This window comes from Vanessa tameamea, chromosome 2, assembly GCF_037043105.1.
Source record: "Vanessa tameamea isolate UH-Manoa-2023 chromosome 2, ilVanTame1 primary haplotype, whole genome shotgun sequence".
Classification (NCBI taxonomy): Eukaryota; Metazoa; Arthropoda; class Insecta; order Lepidoptera; family Nymphalidae; genus Vanessa; species Vanessa tameamea.
This window is the reverse complement of record NC_087310.1, coordinates 11,660,907-11,680,653: the sequence shown is the minus strand read 5'-3', so window position 1 is coordinate 11,680,653 and position 19,747 is coordinate 11,660,907. Positions and strand designations below refer to the sequence as shown.

General features: G+C 31.6%; 1 protein-coding gene across 1 annotated transcript in view; it reads left to right on the top strand.

Moving 5' to 3' along the window:
• Positions 1–19,747, top strand: part of LOC113393757 (ADP-ribosylation factor 6) — a 37,362-nt gene that overhangs the window by 10,518 nt on the left and 7,097 nt on the right. The window contains exon 3 of the mRNA XM_026630800.2: positions 18,461–18,569. Coding sequence (XP_026486585.1) covers positions 18,488–18,569 — 82 coding nt within the window. The 5' untranslated portion in view covers positions 18,461–18,487. The remainder of the gene's footprint in view (positions 1–18,460; positions 18,570–19,747) is intronic.

The following is a 19,747-nucleotide window of genomic DNA, read 5'->3' as shown; positions in this document are numbered from 1 at the left end:
ACCCGTGACTACGCCCGCGTGTGTTTTAAGTAAGCTATGTCTTTTTTTGTACCCCTGACATATTTAAAATGTGATGATCATCTGTTAAGTAGTTGTAAAAGCGTAACAAACAAACAACTCACTTTCTCGTTTATTATATTAGTTACGATACTGCTGTTTCATAGAAAAAATTTAATAGATATATTCTTAAAAAAGTAAACAGATCGTGTAATTTTTATAAACCTGTTTTTAATTTATAGTTTCCTTTGTAACGGTTGTACTGATACGAGACGTCTGCTCGGGTTCCCAGGCTTAGATGAATGGTATTTTAATGATCATCAGAATTTAAATTCCACCTTAGACAGTAACTCATTACTCCCTTTCATAGAATCCAAAAAAATACCGACATTTCGCGTGTCTCTATGACAGCGGTATTATTTGAATAAAGATCTAATATCGTTCGTATTATGAGACGTATACAGAGTTCATTGAATCGTTTGGAGAATCCATTCCGCGTTGTTCCCGAGAATTTAGTGTCGTACTCGTGGCGGGCTGTAATCGACATTTACAAAATATATAATTCAAAAATCCGTTAAATCTAATTAGTATTCATCGCACAAGCCGTCGGCCAGTTGACGGCGTGTTTCTCGCGTGTTAACTCGTATACGATGTATTCATGCCATTACATGTACCCCCATATGTGTCTTCAGACACTAGCGTGAAGATTAACCTTTAGGCCTTACTACGTTAGACATAGAGGCCACAAAGCCTCTATAGAAGCCTCTATAGCGGTTGTGGTCTGCGTGTTCCGAGTGCGGTTTTAATTGCGTGTAAAAAGATATCATTACGCGTATTAGTTCTCCAGAAAATTAGGTACTCGAGTGCTAATTATAATTGCAAGTCATGTTTCTATTTTTTGGTTTTATTATAACTATATACAATTTAAAGCGTGTAACGGAAATCGTTATTTAAATGTATTTAATTTAATAATATTCTATATTTTCTCAAGAAATCGTACCAATTAGCTGATCAGTCGAATAGCGAATTCTGAACTTCGATACGTAAGAAAATTCCGCTGATACGGAACATTGCTTACCTAAAGATTTAATACCTAATGGTTCACTAATTCAAATTATACATGGAAATAACATTAAGTATAATATTGTATATTTTCTACAAGGAAGCGAAATCATAATTAGGAAAGTTACGATCCTTATCTAGTTACACGCGTGTCATGATAACTTAATTACTTCCATTGTCTTTTCAATATGAGGAGGTATGATTAGTGTCCCATTATAACACAATACGAGCGACGGTCCACATTCTCGCCCGTCTACTCGCGATAGGTGCAATGGAGTTAATTAAGTTGGGTGCGATCGGGCAATCGACAGTCGACATGCCTGTCTCCGAGCGGAAACATCCTGATCGTATAAATCCTGGCTCAACAAGGAACTGATTTGATTTTCGAACTTCTTTTCAAATTGTTTTGTAAATTTTGTTATGAATTGCGTTCATGACTATTTTTAGTCTATCAACTAAACTTGAGTTGAACGTAGACAAATTTACGGGAACGCAAGTGGATTTTTTTTTAAAAAGAAATTTAAAAAAAATACATTTATATTTACTTTAATAAAATAATAAAACTTAAACTAATTACAATTAGTGAAATGATCTAGCAGAAGCTCAAGCTCTGATCAAGTGAAGTAAAATTAATACAAATTGTATTCAAATTGAATATACTACCCAAGATGCGAGGTTCCCAGAATGAATGCAATATATCGACAAGGCGACATTCGTGTGAATTTATCTTCATGCTGATCAAGCATTTACTTGTAATGTTCTCCCACATTGAGCCAACATAACTACGTCTAAAGAGACTTACAAATTAGCAACAAAATTCATTAAATAAATGTTTGTCATCTTTTAACTTTTTTCGCACAGTATGTATTCAATGTTTTATCGTTCAATTGTTTGTTGGTGGAAGTTATTTAAAACCGCAATCGGTTTAATGGTAACGCAACGCAGACGGAGCTCCCAATGAAACATTCGTTTTTATCTATTATGTTGATATCAAAAATCGGTTTCTTTCGATTAAGGTGAAATAAATTATATTCAAGTTTCGACTTAAACATTAAAATCATAAAAAAAAAATATTAGTATATCTAATATTTTTTTTTTCCATTCAGATGTTTATATGTCATATATAAATATAACATTATGTGTAGTATATAAAATATTAATTAATGAATCACAAACGGAAATACTTATCTCCTCTAATATCCGAACGATTTTTGTTATTTATAACACTTACTGGAATAAGCATTTTATGAATTAGACCAGAACATATTATAAAAGCGGCACAACAGTCTGCATACTCGCAAAACAGTAATCTCGAAAATTGTATCGTGTTCGAGCATGCGTACTTCTATCATTGAAGATGTTATTGCACCGATAAACCATAAATAGTGACTTTCACGCTACGATGTTACGCTCGTCTAAATATAATCGTACGCAAAGCGTCAACACTGTTACTCGGACAAGTGCTGTTTACATCAGTTGAATGAGCTTCAGGGGGACGTTTATAGTAAAGTTTATTGACCTTGCACATGTCAAAATAGATGTCCTGAATTCGTTAGTATTTGTAGTTTTCAAATTTAATCAATAAGTTTATTTATAGGTGACGCTGGAGTGAATTGGTAATATTATATAATTAATTTCAAGGCATAATGTCTATTCTTATCCTAGCTATACTGGTAATACTTATATCAGGAACGCAATTGTCTTCCTCGGTGTGATTAAAGAGTTCAATGACCCATTTAGATTCGAAACTCGAAACCTAAGATGGTTTACTGGTTTCCAACCCAATTTAGGTATCAGATTGAAATACATTTTGCAGTTCACCGGAGCTTCGAGTGGCTGCGACACGAATTCCATTCAGTATTGAACGGCTCAGTGCATTGCTACGTTTGGTTTGTATGGTTTCCATTGTCTTAATTTCTACATACCTAAGTCATTTTATTCTTTCACAGTAATCAATCTCTACAAATAATATTTTTTGTATATTGCCTTTGGAAACCATACTTCCGATAGTAAAGGTACTTTGTTCAGTTGATCTGCGTAAGTTTAAGAAAGGTACTCAGTCCAAAATATAAGAATTTTGCTTCGTATGTTTGACCTTTAATATAAACGTTATACGTCTACATTTATTACGAATGTGAATGAATGAAATCATTATTTATTTCAGAATTACAACTTTTCTTTCTGAGAAATGAATATATAATTAATCTTATAGAAATCCAAGATAGCCGTGCACTATAATTGATAACATTTAAAAATAAAATATTAAATAATATGGCCGTCAAAGTCTAGCTGTAGGCGATACAGTAACGACCTTTTTTCTAGTTAATACTAGACAGGCCCTTGACCTAGGTAAATGTCTGGTCGCTTTCGATGTCTTTGTTTCTTAATATAATTGTATTTAAAAATGAAATATTTTTTTTGATACTAGAAATAAATCACGTTTAAACATTGGTAAATTTACATTAATGCCTGTAATCGTGTATCACACTGTACTCATAATCTAATTTTAACTAATCTAAACCTTACTTACGATGTTTCTTGTGACATCTCACTTTGATATAAGTATAATACAACAGTAAGACGTACCTCATACAGAAAATAATATTAATAAGGACGATTTTATTCGATTGACGATAAAAGTTTTATTTTATAACTAGCTGTCGTCCACGGCTTCGCTCGCGTGTTAAGGGTTTGTCGTCAGTGATATAAAAGTAGCCCATGGCCGAAGGATTCAAAGCTTTGCTTCATACCAAATTTCATCAAATTAAGTACAGTGGTTTGACCGTGAAAGCGGAACAGACAAACAGAGTTACTTTCGAATTTATAATATTAGTATAGATGACAATTTTCTGTACGAAGAAGCATAAGGCATTAAGTGAAGAAGCGTAAAGCATTAAGTAAAGAAGCAAAAGGCATTAAGTGAAGATTTTTCGTTACAATCAAATAAAACAAACGGTTAAGTTTATTTGCTAAGATATCGTATCTGTACTTCTATTAACGTTCAGTAAATTTTGCCTTTGTTAAACGAAACGGGATTCGACCTATCAATTGCGCTAGTTGATTACATTTGAAGAGAATTATTTGTCCATTGACCTAGAATTTTAGGTATTCGGTCTGTCTCTCGTTACTAATCGTTTGAGTGGTATTTAATCATAGCTTTCTTGGATTGGTACCCCTAGAGAAGCATTATTAATTTTGTCTGTTCTTATTATTTTTGCATCGTCTGCAACTTTTTCCATTAATGCGAAAAGTTCGTCCGCTATAAAATCATACCATAATATGATAACACGAGGCGTCGTAATATCTCTAGTTTTATAATTTACGATGCTCCCATTTTAAAAGCGGCAAAAGATGGTTTTGTAATATCTATAAACCCAGTTTAATTTTTATATTCAGTATACTTTAGATATGCATTATAATGAACGAGATATCGTTAAACTTTTATTTTAGGAATAAATTTTACGTCGTTCACATTTATAGAGTTAAATGGTGAAAAAATTGGGAAAAAATTGGCAACCTCGTCTCGTTAAATACAGGTGCATCAAACGAAGGTACAGTTTTTTGCAACTCCAATTTTTCATTGGTTACGATTCGTAAAAATATACGAACATTCATCCAAATTCGTCAATATTTTTATTTATCGATGTTAAAGAATATACCTGCAGAACTTTATTTATTATTATTAATTCAGCTCTACTACTTTCTGCCTGAAAAGGTGACATGCCCTTCCGAAAAGCAATTAACTAGAGCTCATAAAATATTAAAGGGTTTTATACGTAAGTGCTAAAATAAAATGTGAAATATGTTTCCATGTATGAAATAACACGTTACAGAGCATGAATAATAGTTTAATCAAAAAAGGATGCTGTCAGCATAAATGCAGATAAACAGAGAATATACATTTCATAAATTTTGTGTTGTTGAAATTTATTTTGCATATAATCTGTCTGGTGTTTGATTTGATTATGTTACTAGCAACTTCTACCCTCGTATCACTAATTATAATCAAATTTAATTAACTGATATTTATCAAACACATTGTTAAAATCAGAATAGAGAACTGATAAGAAAGTCTGAAATGTATATTTTGAATTCGTTCCGTGTCTAACACTTGTCGATTTCTGAAGACTACCTTGGCAACTTCAAGTATAATATATTATATCACGTTTCAAGATAGCTACAAACACTTGGCGTTGTTGCTCGTCGCACTCCGGAACGATGTCGGCAATATTCGCAGAAATGTTTTCAAGATGGTGTATATGTGCTTGTTTTTTTTTTATTTGTCGAAGTTTATTTCGTTCAAGGTTAATTTTTTTAATTAGTAAAATATGTTTTTAAGTTTTATATTTTTCTTGTCGTTTTGTTTCATCGCGTGATGTTCTAACCAATGTGTTTATCAGTGTTTTAAATCTTATATGAAACAAGTAGGTTCTCGTCCTTCCTATTTATGTATTTTCCGTGTGTCTAATTAAATAATAGGTATTGACTTGTTGTTGGATTTCTTACTTGTAATATTTGTTATAATTAATTTTTATAAATAAATGCTATTTGTAGTAAGGATTTTTTATATCTGAATAGAAAAAAAAAACATGAAGCGACGGAAATATTATATAAAATAAATTAAGTAACTGAAAGGAAAAGATAAAAATAGATAAGCAGTGGGTGGCTGTCTAAACGTTAAGTAAGAAAATGGGACAGCATTTTCCCACTTTTACTTGCAAATTTACGCCTCCGTTTCAAAAACTAATAAACCTTAGGAGATACACGACATAAACTTGTACAGGATTAAAATTTCGCTTAACCTTACTTAAGTCTTGAGTTCATGGAAGTAGTTCTCGTTTAAGTAACTTTTTCTCGTAATTTATCGCCTCCCTATACGCTATCTTTGTTCCAAGGCTAAGTAAAATTTTAAACAGGAATAAGCTGAGTTCTCAACCGTTTTAAGCGATGGAGCTTAACTTGCTACGTTACGTAAATCCACAAACGGAAGCATAAGGGATATCTTTCAGTGCAGAAATAAGGCCGTTTTCCTATAAAAACATATTACATTAAATGCTAGATGCATTAATAATGTGTTTATCTGCAACGTATGGCTCGAATGTATTTTTATCATATATGTCATATATATATGATAGCAAAATGGTTTCAATATTGTCTGTTTTTTTTTGGTTGGAGGAATAATTAATTATATTTCTTAACTGAAATTAAAATTGACTACAATTTACCTAAAATTCTTTACATAAAAGTGATTATTACTTACTTTGATATTTTGATAAAAGTAACATTTAAAAAAAATATGATACAAATGTCACTCAACTGAGAACTGTTCTAAAGGTGAAGGTTAATCTTGATCGTGTTTGAAGCAGTCCTTTAATCCTTAATGAGGCACTTCGAACTACACAACAGACATCATGTCTGTCGAAATTTGTTACTGCGCTTCAGGCTTAGGAGTATTTATAAAAAATATCACGTGATTTTCATTGGCCAAAAAACTCACTTTAGTTTACCAAATATCAATTTATTATTTCTACAGATCGATATATATAGAAAACTATTTTCACTTGTCTTTAACATCGGGGATGCACGGCCCCTACAAGGTTTCCCTGTTTCAATAAATCTTTGTAACTATTGGGACGTTGCCTTTCGAGGGGATACGAAGCCATAAAATACAGTCGTCCAAAGATAGAATTAGTGTCTACGTAGCGTAAACCATAGTCGAGTCGCTGAATGTGGTTCTACATAACAGAAAAATGTGCAGATTTCAACGTTAACCATTCGGTTCTTTATATCTGTTAGTATATTTTTTGTAATTTTGTAGGTATTTTGGTTCAAGGTAAATGAGTTAAGTACAGGGCATGGCCTTCATTAATGATTTGAACTCTATTAATATTAAATTTATTAATAGAAATATTAGGATTTAAATCGTCGCTTTTAAAGCAATAATTCCAATCTTTTTCTTCCAAGTTTTATAGTACAAACGTATGTCTTATAATAAATAGGTATTAACTAGGTAGGTACATACTCCTTCATTTTTAACATATGGTGTATAGTTAAATAGTTAAGTCAACTTAGATATAAATAATTTATTATAAAAAAGTAATAGAGTCAAAATACAATAAAATATTGTTAGAAGTTTATATTTAAGCTGTTTGTAATGTTCTATGTTTAAATATACAAATTTATTAATCAACCAAGAACCCTATTCATAATGTTAAGGATATAACATTTCCAGATTAGTCCACACCCTAAACGATTGAACAAGCGTGAGTCACAAATATTACGATATGGATTCCTGTATAATGAGCATAGAAACGTCACTGTGTGTCCCGTTTCCGGCGCAATTCGAGGGGTTATTGCGAATTGTGCTGTTTTTATATATCTGCACATTTAATCGATAATATTAGAGATGGGATGAAATTTGTTTTACGTTCGGCTTAAACGAATTTCGACACTTGCGCTTGAGCTGAATTTCGATATTCGATCGAAATTTTGAATAAATGGCGTGTGCACTATCTCGACTGAAAACATGAAAAACGTCTGTACTAACCGCCGTTGTAATGTCAGCTGAATTTTTATTTTTACCGAATGTTCGGCCGAACTTCGTTTCGGTTTTAAACCACATTCGGCCCATTAGATAATATGTAAGATATGGATTGTTGCCTTAATTTTTAGACATATTACAGTATAAATATATTATATTTATTATAATACAAAAAATGTAGACATCACATGTTTACGTTTGATACCGATCGGTTTATAAGTTTTTGTTTAAAACTGGAAAATTTAAACATAGGTACCTAACGCTCATATTAACGAACATATAACATACCTTATCTAAGTTTTGTTTTAGTTATGATGCAATAAATTCCATTAAAATAAATGAATTTATTTATGCGCATATATTTATTATTTAAACGTAGATTCCATTCAAAACCATGTATTTATGATTATATCCGTGAACAGCATAAATCTTGCATAAAAATGACAATGGCTTTTAATGAAATGAACAGAAATTTACAATATTGTATTTAATAAATTATGTATTGCAATAACATGTTGCATTGCCTTAGAGATTTCTGTGATGACTTAAAATAGGGCTAGTGCAGGTTATTATTACCTTATCTGTACCTACAATCAGTATTTAGATAATTACAAGCGGATAATAATTTTAAAAATAAATACTCATTATATTAAAAAAATGGATTTCTAGAATCATCCGGCAGACGTTTTTCTGTTTCTGCAGACGTTTTTCTGTACAACCTTTAACTTATATCCAAATACTTATGATTAACAACTGATGTAGGTAACAATCAAAGTGATACATCTTTAAAGGTGTAAACAACATTGACCTCCAAAAATATAAATCAAACTAACCGATACAAAATATATCAAATTTTAATAATTGAAATTAAGATATAACAAAGAAAAAATACATAAATATATTACTTATAAGATATGAGATCGAACTATGAGATCTTTGGAATGTTTAACAAAATTAGTTTTGTTATAAAGAAAGATGTCAATATCGATTAGATGACATTAAACGAATCCATGAGTCTGTTGTCATGTGTTAAGTCGTGCATATTTACCTAAATTTGTTTTAAACGTTTGCTATTCAATTTACGCAACGATCCAGTTGCACTATAATTGGGTTCGTTTCGTATCGTAACCGATATAAATATTGGTCCATAGGTACGTTTAGGCTGAGGTTATTTTTTGTAAAAAATAAACGATTATTTGGAAGGTATCATCTCGTTATCAAGTCTTAGAATTGGCTCTCTCAATATATCATCAATCCATTCGTGTATTTCTACGAGAAATAAAAGAGCATTTCCTTCTCCCGCTTTACATTAAACACTCGCATGTCTGAATTTTGTTACGTTGCTATTGTTTTTTCTTCTAATAGTATTCAACATATTACTTTATCGCTTAATTTGTGAAGTTCACGTGAATCGTTTGCGTGTTTCTAGTGGTTTTTTTTTATTATTGTGTTAAATTTTAGTATTAGAATGTTCTAGTTCAGCGTTAACTAGTTTTGATCGTTAGATTTTACTTTTGCGTATATAATTTGATTGCTAGATTTTAATGCATGTGGAGTTAATATTATTGTTAATATATAAGAACTATAGCCGAGATGGCACAGTGGTTAGAACGCGTGTATCTTAACCGATAATTTCGGGTTCAAACCCAGGCAGGCACCACTGAATTTTCATGTGCTTAATTTGTGTTTATAATTCATCTCGTGCTCGGCGGTGAAGGAAAACATAGTGAGGAAACCTGCATGTGTCTAATTTCAACGAAATTCTGCCATATGTGTATTCCACCAACCCGCATTGGAGCAGCGTGGTGGATTATGCTCCAAACCTTTTCTTCAAAGGGAGAGGAGGTCTTAGCCCAGCAGTGTGAAATTTACAGGCTGCTAATGTAAAATGTAATGTAAAATAATATAACATAGCAAGTTATATGATTGCAAGGTTTTAAATTGTTTTCTTACAAGTAGGTAGATATATTTTCGGTTTGAAAAACGAGTTACCGTTAAAAGTATGGTTCAGGACCGTGTTTGCGGTCACAGACTGTGAGTCTTTTTTTCTTTACTAACCCACTAAGAAACTTAGCGAACAGGTTCTTCGTCGGCAAAAAATAACCTCATCGTTCTGTCTACTATTTTAAACCTTATCCAATTCTTTATCGTTATTATTCCTTTAAAACTACCTCGCTAATTTCGTAGAAGTAAAATTCAGTTTTTTTTTTTTTATTTACATAAAAGCTTTCCAAATTTAAGACTTCCACTCAGTAGTCTTAGCTGAGCGTGAGCTGAGTGACATACGTTTTTATAAGTATAGATTTTTATAATGCAAGAAATAGCTGCGATCGTTTAGTTTAACTCGTATCTGTCTGCCTTTAATCTTGTTGCTCTTTCACGGAAAAACCATTGGAAGTTCAAGAAAGAACATACTTTTTTATACGTACTAACTGACGAACAACCAATAAAACGCGAGGGCAGCAATGAGCGACAACAGATTGTATAAAAATTTCTACGTTGGAGTTATCATATTTAAAAAGACATACGTAAATATTAGTATAAAAAAAATAATCTTATTTTATGAATACCGCCTAGCATTCGTGAGTAAATATTGGACTATAAAATATCTCTATATATTATATTTATAATAATCTTTTGATGTATTTTCAAACCACATATGGTTTATATACGAGATAATTAATTTGAACCGAATTAAAATAACACTATAGAATATCGAAGTAAATTGTATACAGTTGAATAAATGACTTGGCTACGATTCAATTTTGCTTAACCAGACAGTATCTATTAATTTCACGGAGCGATGAAAATCCTTTATTCATTTAGGTAAATTTTCTGTTAACTATTTGTAAATAGTGATCAGACGTAAAGCTGCATCTCGTTTATCAAGTCGTATTGGCAATTGAAGTTTGTGTAACTTATTTAAGTTGTCAATGTAATTTGAATACAATGTTGTATAAGTACTGACTTTCTGAAAGAATGGTTAAAGTTTAAAACTAGCAAATCCAACTGCATTCCATTCTAGATACACGCTACTGCATATTGTACTTGCTATTATATAATTAAATACAAAAGGTAGCCATTCGTAAGATTATCAGGATATACTATTATAGTGCAAAAGTATTTACACAAACAGATGTAACACAGAATCCGATTGCAATTCGTTTAGTGCTTTCCAAGTCATGGCTGTAAGGTCAGGAGAGCATCATCTTAAATATTTGAACATGTAGGTGTAAAATTCAACGATATATATATATATATGTATATATTAAATCGGAAAGTGATAAAGAATATTACAATAAAATAAAAAATAGGTATTTGAAGACTGATAAGTTTCTTGTCGGTTCTTCTTAGTAGATTCTGCATTTTAAAGCAGTAGTAGTTTCATGTCATCCATATGCTTGTGAAGCTATGATTCAAAAACACCAACATACTTATAAGTTAAATATTTAAATGTAACCTTATTTGTTGTCTGTTTGCTCTCAACTTTTTTTAATGATTATAACACTTATATTTTGATGTCTGTGTCTGTTTAAACCATAGTTTACATCTGAAACAAAAAAAAGAAACGTCGAGTTCGAATTAGCTGGTTGAAGGAAATGGTGTGGAAATCGGGTAACGCCCTTAACTTGACCTGCCGGAAATAGAAGGATGATCCCAAAGTTAATGGTGTTAGGGCGCATAAATCAAATCTAAATCAAAGTGTTCTTTGATCTTGTCATCAAATGTTTTATTCTTGAATGTGAAATTATTATAAAGTATTTCTTTTGATATTATAATCACTCTACATAACGCGATACAAACTATCGCTATAGGAAACCATTCAAAACTATATTTGAAGTTTGTAGTAACCTCAGCTTAATAAACGTAGGGCGTAAACACAATATTTCTAGTAGTTCTACAGTTAGTGGAACTACTAGAAATATTACTATTTTTAATGTTAAATAGTTTTCAAAATAAATTTTCGTATAATACTTTTAAAGCTCGACTCTTATACCTACGTAGAAAATGAAAATTTGTACAAATTAATCTTATATTAATTTTAAATTATGAAGGATCGTCGGGCATACAAGTTCGCTGGAATTGTCCCAATTTGCGCCTCCAAAGATATTATTGAATAAGTTCTCTAATTGTGCGAGGGCCGCTTCCTCGTTGTTAAGCCACATTTGAGACTTCAGTAGCTTACGTCACTCGTTGCTCCACTAATGTTTGTTTTATCAAGCGTTGCTATGCTGTATAAAATAGCAATTTCTTTTCGTGTCTATTCAAACTACATATTTAACGCGCTGGACTTCGTCTTACATTTTCTGTATAACAGAAAATCATGTAGTCTATTTCAAATGTGTAATTATTGTAAAAATTACTTTGATGAATACGTGGATGTAGTTACACTTGTGAGAATCAATTAAAATATTATAAAATATAATATAATAATATTTATTTTATTTTGTAGGCATAATATTTTCTACCATCACGGAACATGATTCAGTCAAGGCACATCGACCCAATTTAGGGTTCCGTGTACAAACATTCTACCCTTATATCGACTTTTATGGCATCAAAGCACGCCGTTAAATTCCAAATGTCGATCGAACCGACATCGTTTCAATATTCAATACCTATTCTGTATCATCGATATCTCGTTTTGCCCGACGATGATTAATTTCAGCGACATTGCGTTTTACATTTCACGAGTGGACGTTACATTCGACACCTTATTAAATTTGGTACTTAAGGTTTCCGATTACAGTTAAACATTAGTGATCGACTAATGTATTACTTATATAATACAAGTTTTTGTAGGCACGGTTTATAATCTAACTACTAAATTATCTTTATAAGTATCACGTTTGTTTATTATCTTACTTGTACACATGAGTATAATTTAAGTAGTCATTATAATTTTGTACTTGATACTGTTTAATATGTAGTATACAGTAAAAGGTAGGTACATAGGTGTATTCGTCTGAGTAATGAAATGATATCTTGCGAATAATCTTAATTAATTTTTCGACATCTGGCCAATAAACTATCTATTCCCCCATGCAAAGTCATTGATCATCATTCATTTATTGATTCATTGATCATCATCCTTTTTTTAAAATAAAGACAATCCAACAGACACACTTTAGTATTTATATTTTGTCTAGCGACTCGTAACAGTTTTGCACGGGTGCAATTTGTTAAGAAAATATTGATTCGATATATTTCTTTTATAACTTATACTATATAAATCAAAATGTGTACATGGTCATTCAAATCTGGACAATTTTTACTGACAAGATGAAAATGTTTTTGTTATCCACCCCCCAGTTTCGGAAGTATCTTCTCAACTATTCATTCGAATGTTATAGTGTGAAAGATAACTTTAATCTATATGAAATGACCAAGATAAATAGTCTATTGGTTTTTTTACTAATTTGTAATACAAAAAAATCGTTATTAGTAGTAGGTAGTTTAGAATAAGTCACATGCTGTACCGGACTTTTCCGTAGATCTGATCTGATCTACAATTTTCTAGTAAATTGTTTTGATGTGTCTCCTAAGTTTTAACCAGCGTTAGCAAATAATTAATTACTTGTAATTGGGTAAGCGTACGAAAACAATTTTTTTGACCAACCATTTTTTCCAAAATTTTTTTTTATACCATAATAATGTACAAACCTGCTCCCATTGTTACTCTTTTTATAATAAAAACCGTAGTGGTTTAGATGAAGAAAGTAGTTACAGACAGAGGCACAAAGCGACTTTATTTTATATCTAAACACGCGGTAGCGTGTCAGCCAAGTTCAAGTAACAGAACTGGCGAGCCACTTTTGACCCCCTCATAACTCAAACTATTTGACATAAACTTTTCAAATTTGGCTCATATATTGAGACTCGCGAGATACATACATATGTGATCCAAATTTCATAAACGCATCTCAAACGGTTATTTAGATATTAACGTCTAACAATTGACATTTTTATCACTGACTGACCTATAAATCAAAACTATAACCTACTTCCAGTTGACCTAGAAAGTTCAAATTTGGCAGACAAGTACCATTGAATTTTTGCGTGCTTAATTTGTGTTTATAATTCATATGTAACAGGCTTAGAACTTGCGCAGGTTATAATATAATTCGTATATGAGAACTAGCCAAGTCAGACCTTAGGCTACAATATATTATCTTAAGTTATAAGAAGAAATTATATTTTATGTAGTTATAAATAAATTACAGGAAGGACCATTGAACTTGGCATCCATTTAGGTCTCACTTCTTTCGTCGTTGAAGTCAACAACCAAGGTATATATCGTAATATTGGACTTGGCTCTCATTTTTACATTTATGTTTTTGATGGGATTATATTTGTAGGAATAGATTAGGTAGGGAATGATTATCTTCTGTTTTCAATTCCCACTAATTAAGGTATTAAGCTTTAAAGTATTCTTGATAATAAAAAACAAAAATATTTACACTATAAATTTTTTCTCTTATTTATATTTATATGTAGTACGTGTGAAATGTCACGTGTGCGTCTGTATTATTGTAGGTGTCTTATTTAATATGACGTCTGATGTATCGAGTGACATCGTTAAATTCAGTTATAGGGCCCTTGTCTCCTATATTTAGCTCGGCGATATCTAGGCCGGCGGAAGGTATCTCGTGGGATGTCGACTAAGCGAGATTTCCTCGTCGATTCTTACTTATAACTATTTAAAAATGGAAGGCATAATTAAATTTGTTTTCTGTTATTAAAAGGGCGAATATCAATAACCCATACTTCCGATAATCAGATTAGAAACAGTGAAAAAAATCGGTTGTTTTATTTATACTAATATTATAAATGCGAAAGTAACTCTGTCCATATGTATCTGTAGGTCTTTCACGGGCAAACTACTGAACCGAATTTGACGAAATTTGATATTAAGCAAGCTTGAATTCCAAAAAAGGATATAAACTACTTTTTAAGCCGAACAGCTGACGATTAATCCCTTAAAAAGGTGAACGAAGCCGCGGCAGCAACTAATGTAATATATGTCTTTTTGCGTATTATTTTTGGTCATAGTAACGTTAAACTGTAACGTTATGTCGTTCAGCACAAATAAAGTTATTATTTTTTAAATGAATTCTATATTGGCAATATGAGATGTGTACATATGAAAGATGTATTTTAGCCCTAGCTATTTTGATATGAGGGATGTTTCTCATGATCAAATAAAAGTAATATTATTTCGCTTATAAACATTGGAACTGTCGAGAAATTATGCATCCCTTGATAATATTAACTACTACAAATAAAACAACACTGCACTGCAAGTTAAATAGGCCACCCATTGAACCGTGAACGGGCTAACCACGGGTATCCCTTGTGTTTGTAATAACATTGGTTCTTCTTTTGAACCGGAGAAAAAAGTATTGATAGTTGGTAAGTTGCCAGCCCTAGCTTTGCATAGCCCAATTGAGGTTACTGTTATAGTTCCAAGTGATTAGTGTAATAATCTGGTTATTATAGTATTATCAATATAATACTATAATAACCAGATAACGCTTAGGTAACACAATTGTTACCTAAGCGTTACGACTTTATAAACATATTCTTGATTTATACATCGTCCAATTGTCCACTTGAAGCCTACGATAAAACTATAAGGCTAGTGTTTGTATTGAAACATGTGTTTTCTAATTGTTTTTTGAGATCTAAATGAATTTCATTGTAATTAGACACATGGTTGGTTTCCTCACGATGTTTGTCTTCACCGCTGTGCACGAGATTATTTATAAACACAAAGTTTGATCCCGCAATCATCAGTTAAGATTCACGCGTACTAAGCACTGGACCATCTCGACGTTAGGTGTGTTACCTGCGTTTAATGTAACGACTTCGCCACCGTGGACTGTAGCGTAGTTCTTAAAATAATATTTTTCAATTAACGGGGTACCTATCCCAAATACACTATAAAGCTTGTTCTTCTTGCTTGTATAGTTAGTTCATATATTAGTAATGATAAATCTGTACTTCAATATAATAAGGAGGCTTTATATGTTGGATGTTTTTTCGTTTTGTATAGTACCTAAGGTAGCATACATTGATTTAGAGTTTACAGTTTTGACTAGTACTTTCGGATATATTACGCGATATTTTAAAAAACATTCCCGAGAAATCGGATCTCTTTTTCATTTGACGCTCAATATTGTATTGAAACTATTTATTTTACAAATATATATCTAAATAATTATATTTATATATATACATCTTCATTATGATTTTTGTGGAGGTAAGGCCGGTTGGGTAGTTCCCACCCACTCATCATATATTCTACCGCGAAGGGTACACGCACAAGGGACATAACATATATCAGTTCCCAAGGTTAATGGCGCATTGATTATGTAAGAAATGGTTAAAATTTCATACGGCGCCGATGTCTTTGAGCCGTGGTGACCTCTTACCATCGGGTGATCCGTCTACCTACGTCATAGCAATAAAATAAATAGGTTTTCTAATTTACTCGATTCTTAATTATAAATTGCTCAATGCCCTATAAACTTTTACGCATAACAGCAGCATAATTTATCAACGAATAAACTAAACTAATAACAATAAAAACTAATTTCAATTGCTATAATAATACTGAGCTTTGATTAAATTACAGGTAAACGGCCTCCTTAGACCACACTACTACGCCATCAATTAAACTTGAAATAATAAAATAAAGTTAGTTAAATAGTATTTAAAAATAGAATTAAACGCATAAAACATAAATAATAACTGATTTCTGTTTTTTTTTTTATTTGTTAAGATTATAAGTCCTCTGATCAAGATACAGTCATGGCGGCTTGAAATAGTAGCTTTCTGTGTAAGGGTTAATATATCTTAAAGCACAAGGGTGTGCTCAAATACAGGTGAGCTCTCTATTCACTCAATCACGTAGTCCGATGGGACGGAAATCCGACATACCGGAAAGAGATCGGACGCAAGACCAACGGATTTACGTGCGTGTAGGCTCGGATACGTTACACTGCCAAATTTTCTAACACTGGGAGAGAGGAAACTTCTTTAAAGCAATCCTTTATTGCTCCGATTTGGGATAACGATTTAAAGATCCGCATTATGATCCAGCCATTAGACCAACGATGCAGTCATAGCTGCAACGATTTGTAAAATATTATCTATCTATTTTTAACTGTAGAGTAAACGGCGCAAATTATTTTTTTATATAACGGTCTAATTTGAGTTCAATGATAAACTCGCTAATCTAACATAACCTTAAAGGTCAAAATTGTATGTTTCATTGTAAATTAAATAATCCGGTTACAATTTTTCGACAATTTACAATCTGTCTATATTCGAACCATAAAAGTAAAAAGCCAAATAAACAACATTTGACAGCAAATTGACGTGATATCATTGGTCAAGAGCTTGGTTAATCTATGATACTCACTTTGAATTGACGAGGACGAAAAAATGGCGTTTGAACGCCGACGAAACTGTTATCGGAATTTTGGAAGTAAAATTAAAGTGGAAATAAGTAGTTAAGTGTAATAGTGTTGTATTATAAATAAATATATATTAATCATAAACTCTTAGTAGTGCGCAATATAGTTGAGTTATTCTTTATTAACATGAAACACGTAAATCTAAGGTTTGTTTATCTTTTGTCCTACTTCCATTGGAATAGGCTATACGTACATTTATTTTAATCTAACGGTCCTAAAAATGGTAAAATTTTAGGGTAAAATAAAAATCCGATATTTCACCCTAAAATGATGACCCCAGTGAAAAATCATAATAATAGATGTAGTGTTATCGTTGTGTAGTGCTGTAGTATACTACTGTACATGTTTTTTTCCAAACGTTGTAAGTTTGTAGTAGGATGTAGTTCGTTAGTCATAATCACCAGGTCGACGGAGCGTAACAAAGGGCAAGGGTGAAGTAGGGTTTTGGCAAATGCCGCGATAGTGATTATGTAATCACAAATGTTGCTACGATAATAATAACCAACGGTTTTATAAATACTTTTGCGTAATATCTTTATATAAAATGGTCATTTAATCTCGATATGTATTAGTTAGAGGAAAGAGAAAGTTAAAGCAACGAGAAATCTAACTCGAAAGTTAACGGTCTTTAATGGAAGCGTGGTTTGAAAATAGAACGAAAAGATTTTAATATAATTCTTAAAAGAAAGATTATGCAAGCGATTTAAAATAAATCGTAACTTTTTAAGTAACGAGTTGGTTAACACTTTTATTTACATTTTTATGCATAAATATTTTTTATACAATATTCGATTTGAAATATTAAAATTTAAAATATAATTTGTATTATTCAAAAATAACTTTAGTAGCTAAATTTGTTATGGACAGTATAATTGTGCATTACTAGGAAAAGTATTCATTAAAAATAAACTCTTTATATATATATATATATATATATAAATATATATAATCTCCTTTGTTCGGATCCGTCCTCATTTTAAGGCTGTATGTAGGTGTTAACTGAAACATATCTGTGCTTAGTTTAAGATGATTCTTTTTCCTTAAATATTTCATTCGAGTCTTCTGGTAATTCAAAACTCGTTTTTTTTATATATGTAAATATTTACGATTACACGAATGCTAAGCAATTTAAGATATACGTCTAGATATCGTTAGTTACAAAGTTCGAGAAATTTATATTCAAACAAAAAGTTTTTATTTTTAAAATATTTTCCAAACAAATGCTACATCGCGGTACAAATCGTGAATTAAAATAATATCCATTTTAAGAAGGTAAAATATGTCTAAAGTTTTTAAGCTTTATATTGTTAAAACATAAAATTAACCGTCATTTTATAATATACTTTCATAATTACAATTGTAATGTTTTACGTTCCAGTTGTGCGGTTGAGGCGAGCTCAGCACGATGGGTAAGTTGCTATCGAAGATCTTCGGTAACAAGGAGATGAGGATATTGATGCTGGGCCTCGACGCTGCTGGAAAGACTAGTATCCTTTAAATAAGTGTTGAATTTATTCCACCACGCTCCTCCAAAACAGGTTGTGGTAGTGCACATGTCATAATTTCCTTTTCCCTTTGCAGTTATGCTTACGATGCTTTCCCTCACTGCCAAATACGAATTATAAATACATATCAAGTAAGCGCAGTGGTCCATGCCCGGGTTCAAAACGACAATCTTCGGTTAAAATTCACATGTAGGTAATATCCACGGCGTCATCCCTACTCAATAGTTAGGTTTTAAATTGATTCCTTGCATCATAAATTATGAGGTTGACTTATAGTAATGGCATACATCTCACACGACCAGGTCTGGTAGTCACCACCCACCTAAATTTTATCATTGGTATCACATACTTTGTATTGCTATTTTCCGGCTCGGTGTGTGTGAGCCAGTGTTATATGTTATATCAGATACGAGGGGCATAATGGCAGATTCTATAATTGGCTCCGTGTCGTCGGTATTTCGATTTTTATTATTTTATAATTATTAATATTGATAAATACTAGAAGGGACAAAATGTTTCACCTGGTCATATCAATTTATAAATATAGATCTATTTATATATCTTTTTTTTATACGTGAAGGAAAATACATTAAAAAAAAAAACTATGTACGGTCATCTTGTATGGTCGTCATCTTAAACAGTAGCTTTTTTTTTAATCGAAAAACAGCCTAACCTACCTACCAACTCACCCAATAATATACTAATATACATATGGCCCGCCACTTGTGACCTTTATTGTTCTATTTTATTTATTTATTTTTACACATAAGTTTTGTTTACAATTTTAATACCAGCCCTTTATTTCAATCTAGCTTTCGCTGTCTTTTGGAAGTCAGTTTTTGTTTTTAACTTTTGATTGTTGTCGTTCTTCGTAAGTGTAACTGAAAATAATTATTTAGTTCTTTGGTAAATATTAGTTTTATCTACACTGTAGAAAGATGAATTTGCTTTTCGAGTTTATTGTTGATAGAATACGCCCGAGGCATCGTTCTCGTTGTCCACGAATACTTTGATAACTTTTCAATTCGATGGTTAAAAGTTATTATTGGCTTTGCTGTTATAACAAATCCATCCTCTGTTTTTAGAGTACATGTTACTAATTTTTTCTGCGCTTAAATTATCGCAATAACGAGCAAAAATAAGTCTAGTTTAAATTTATA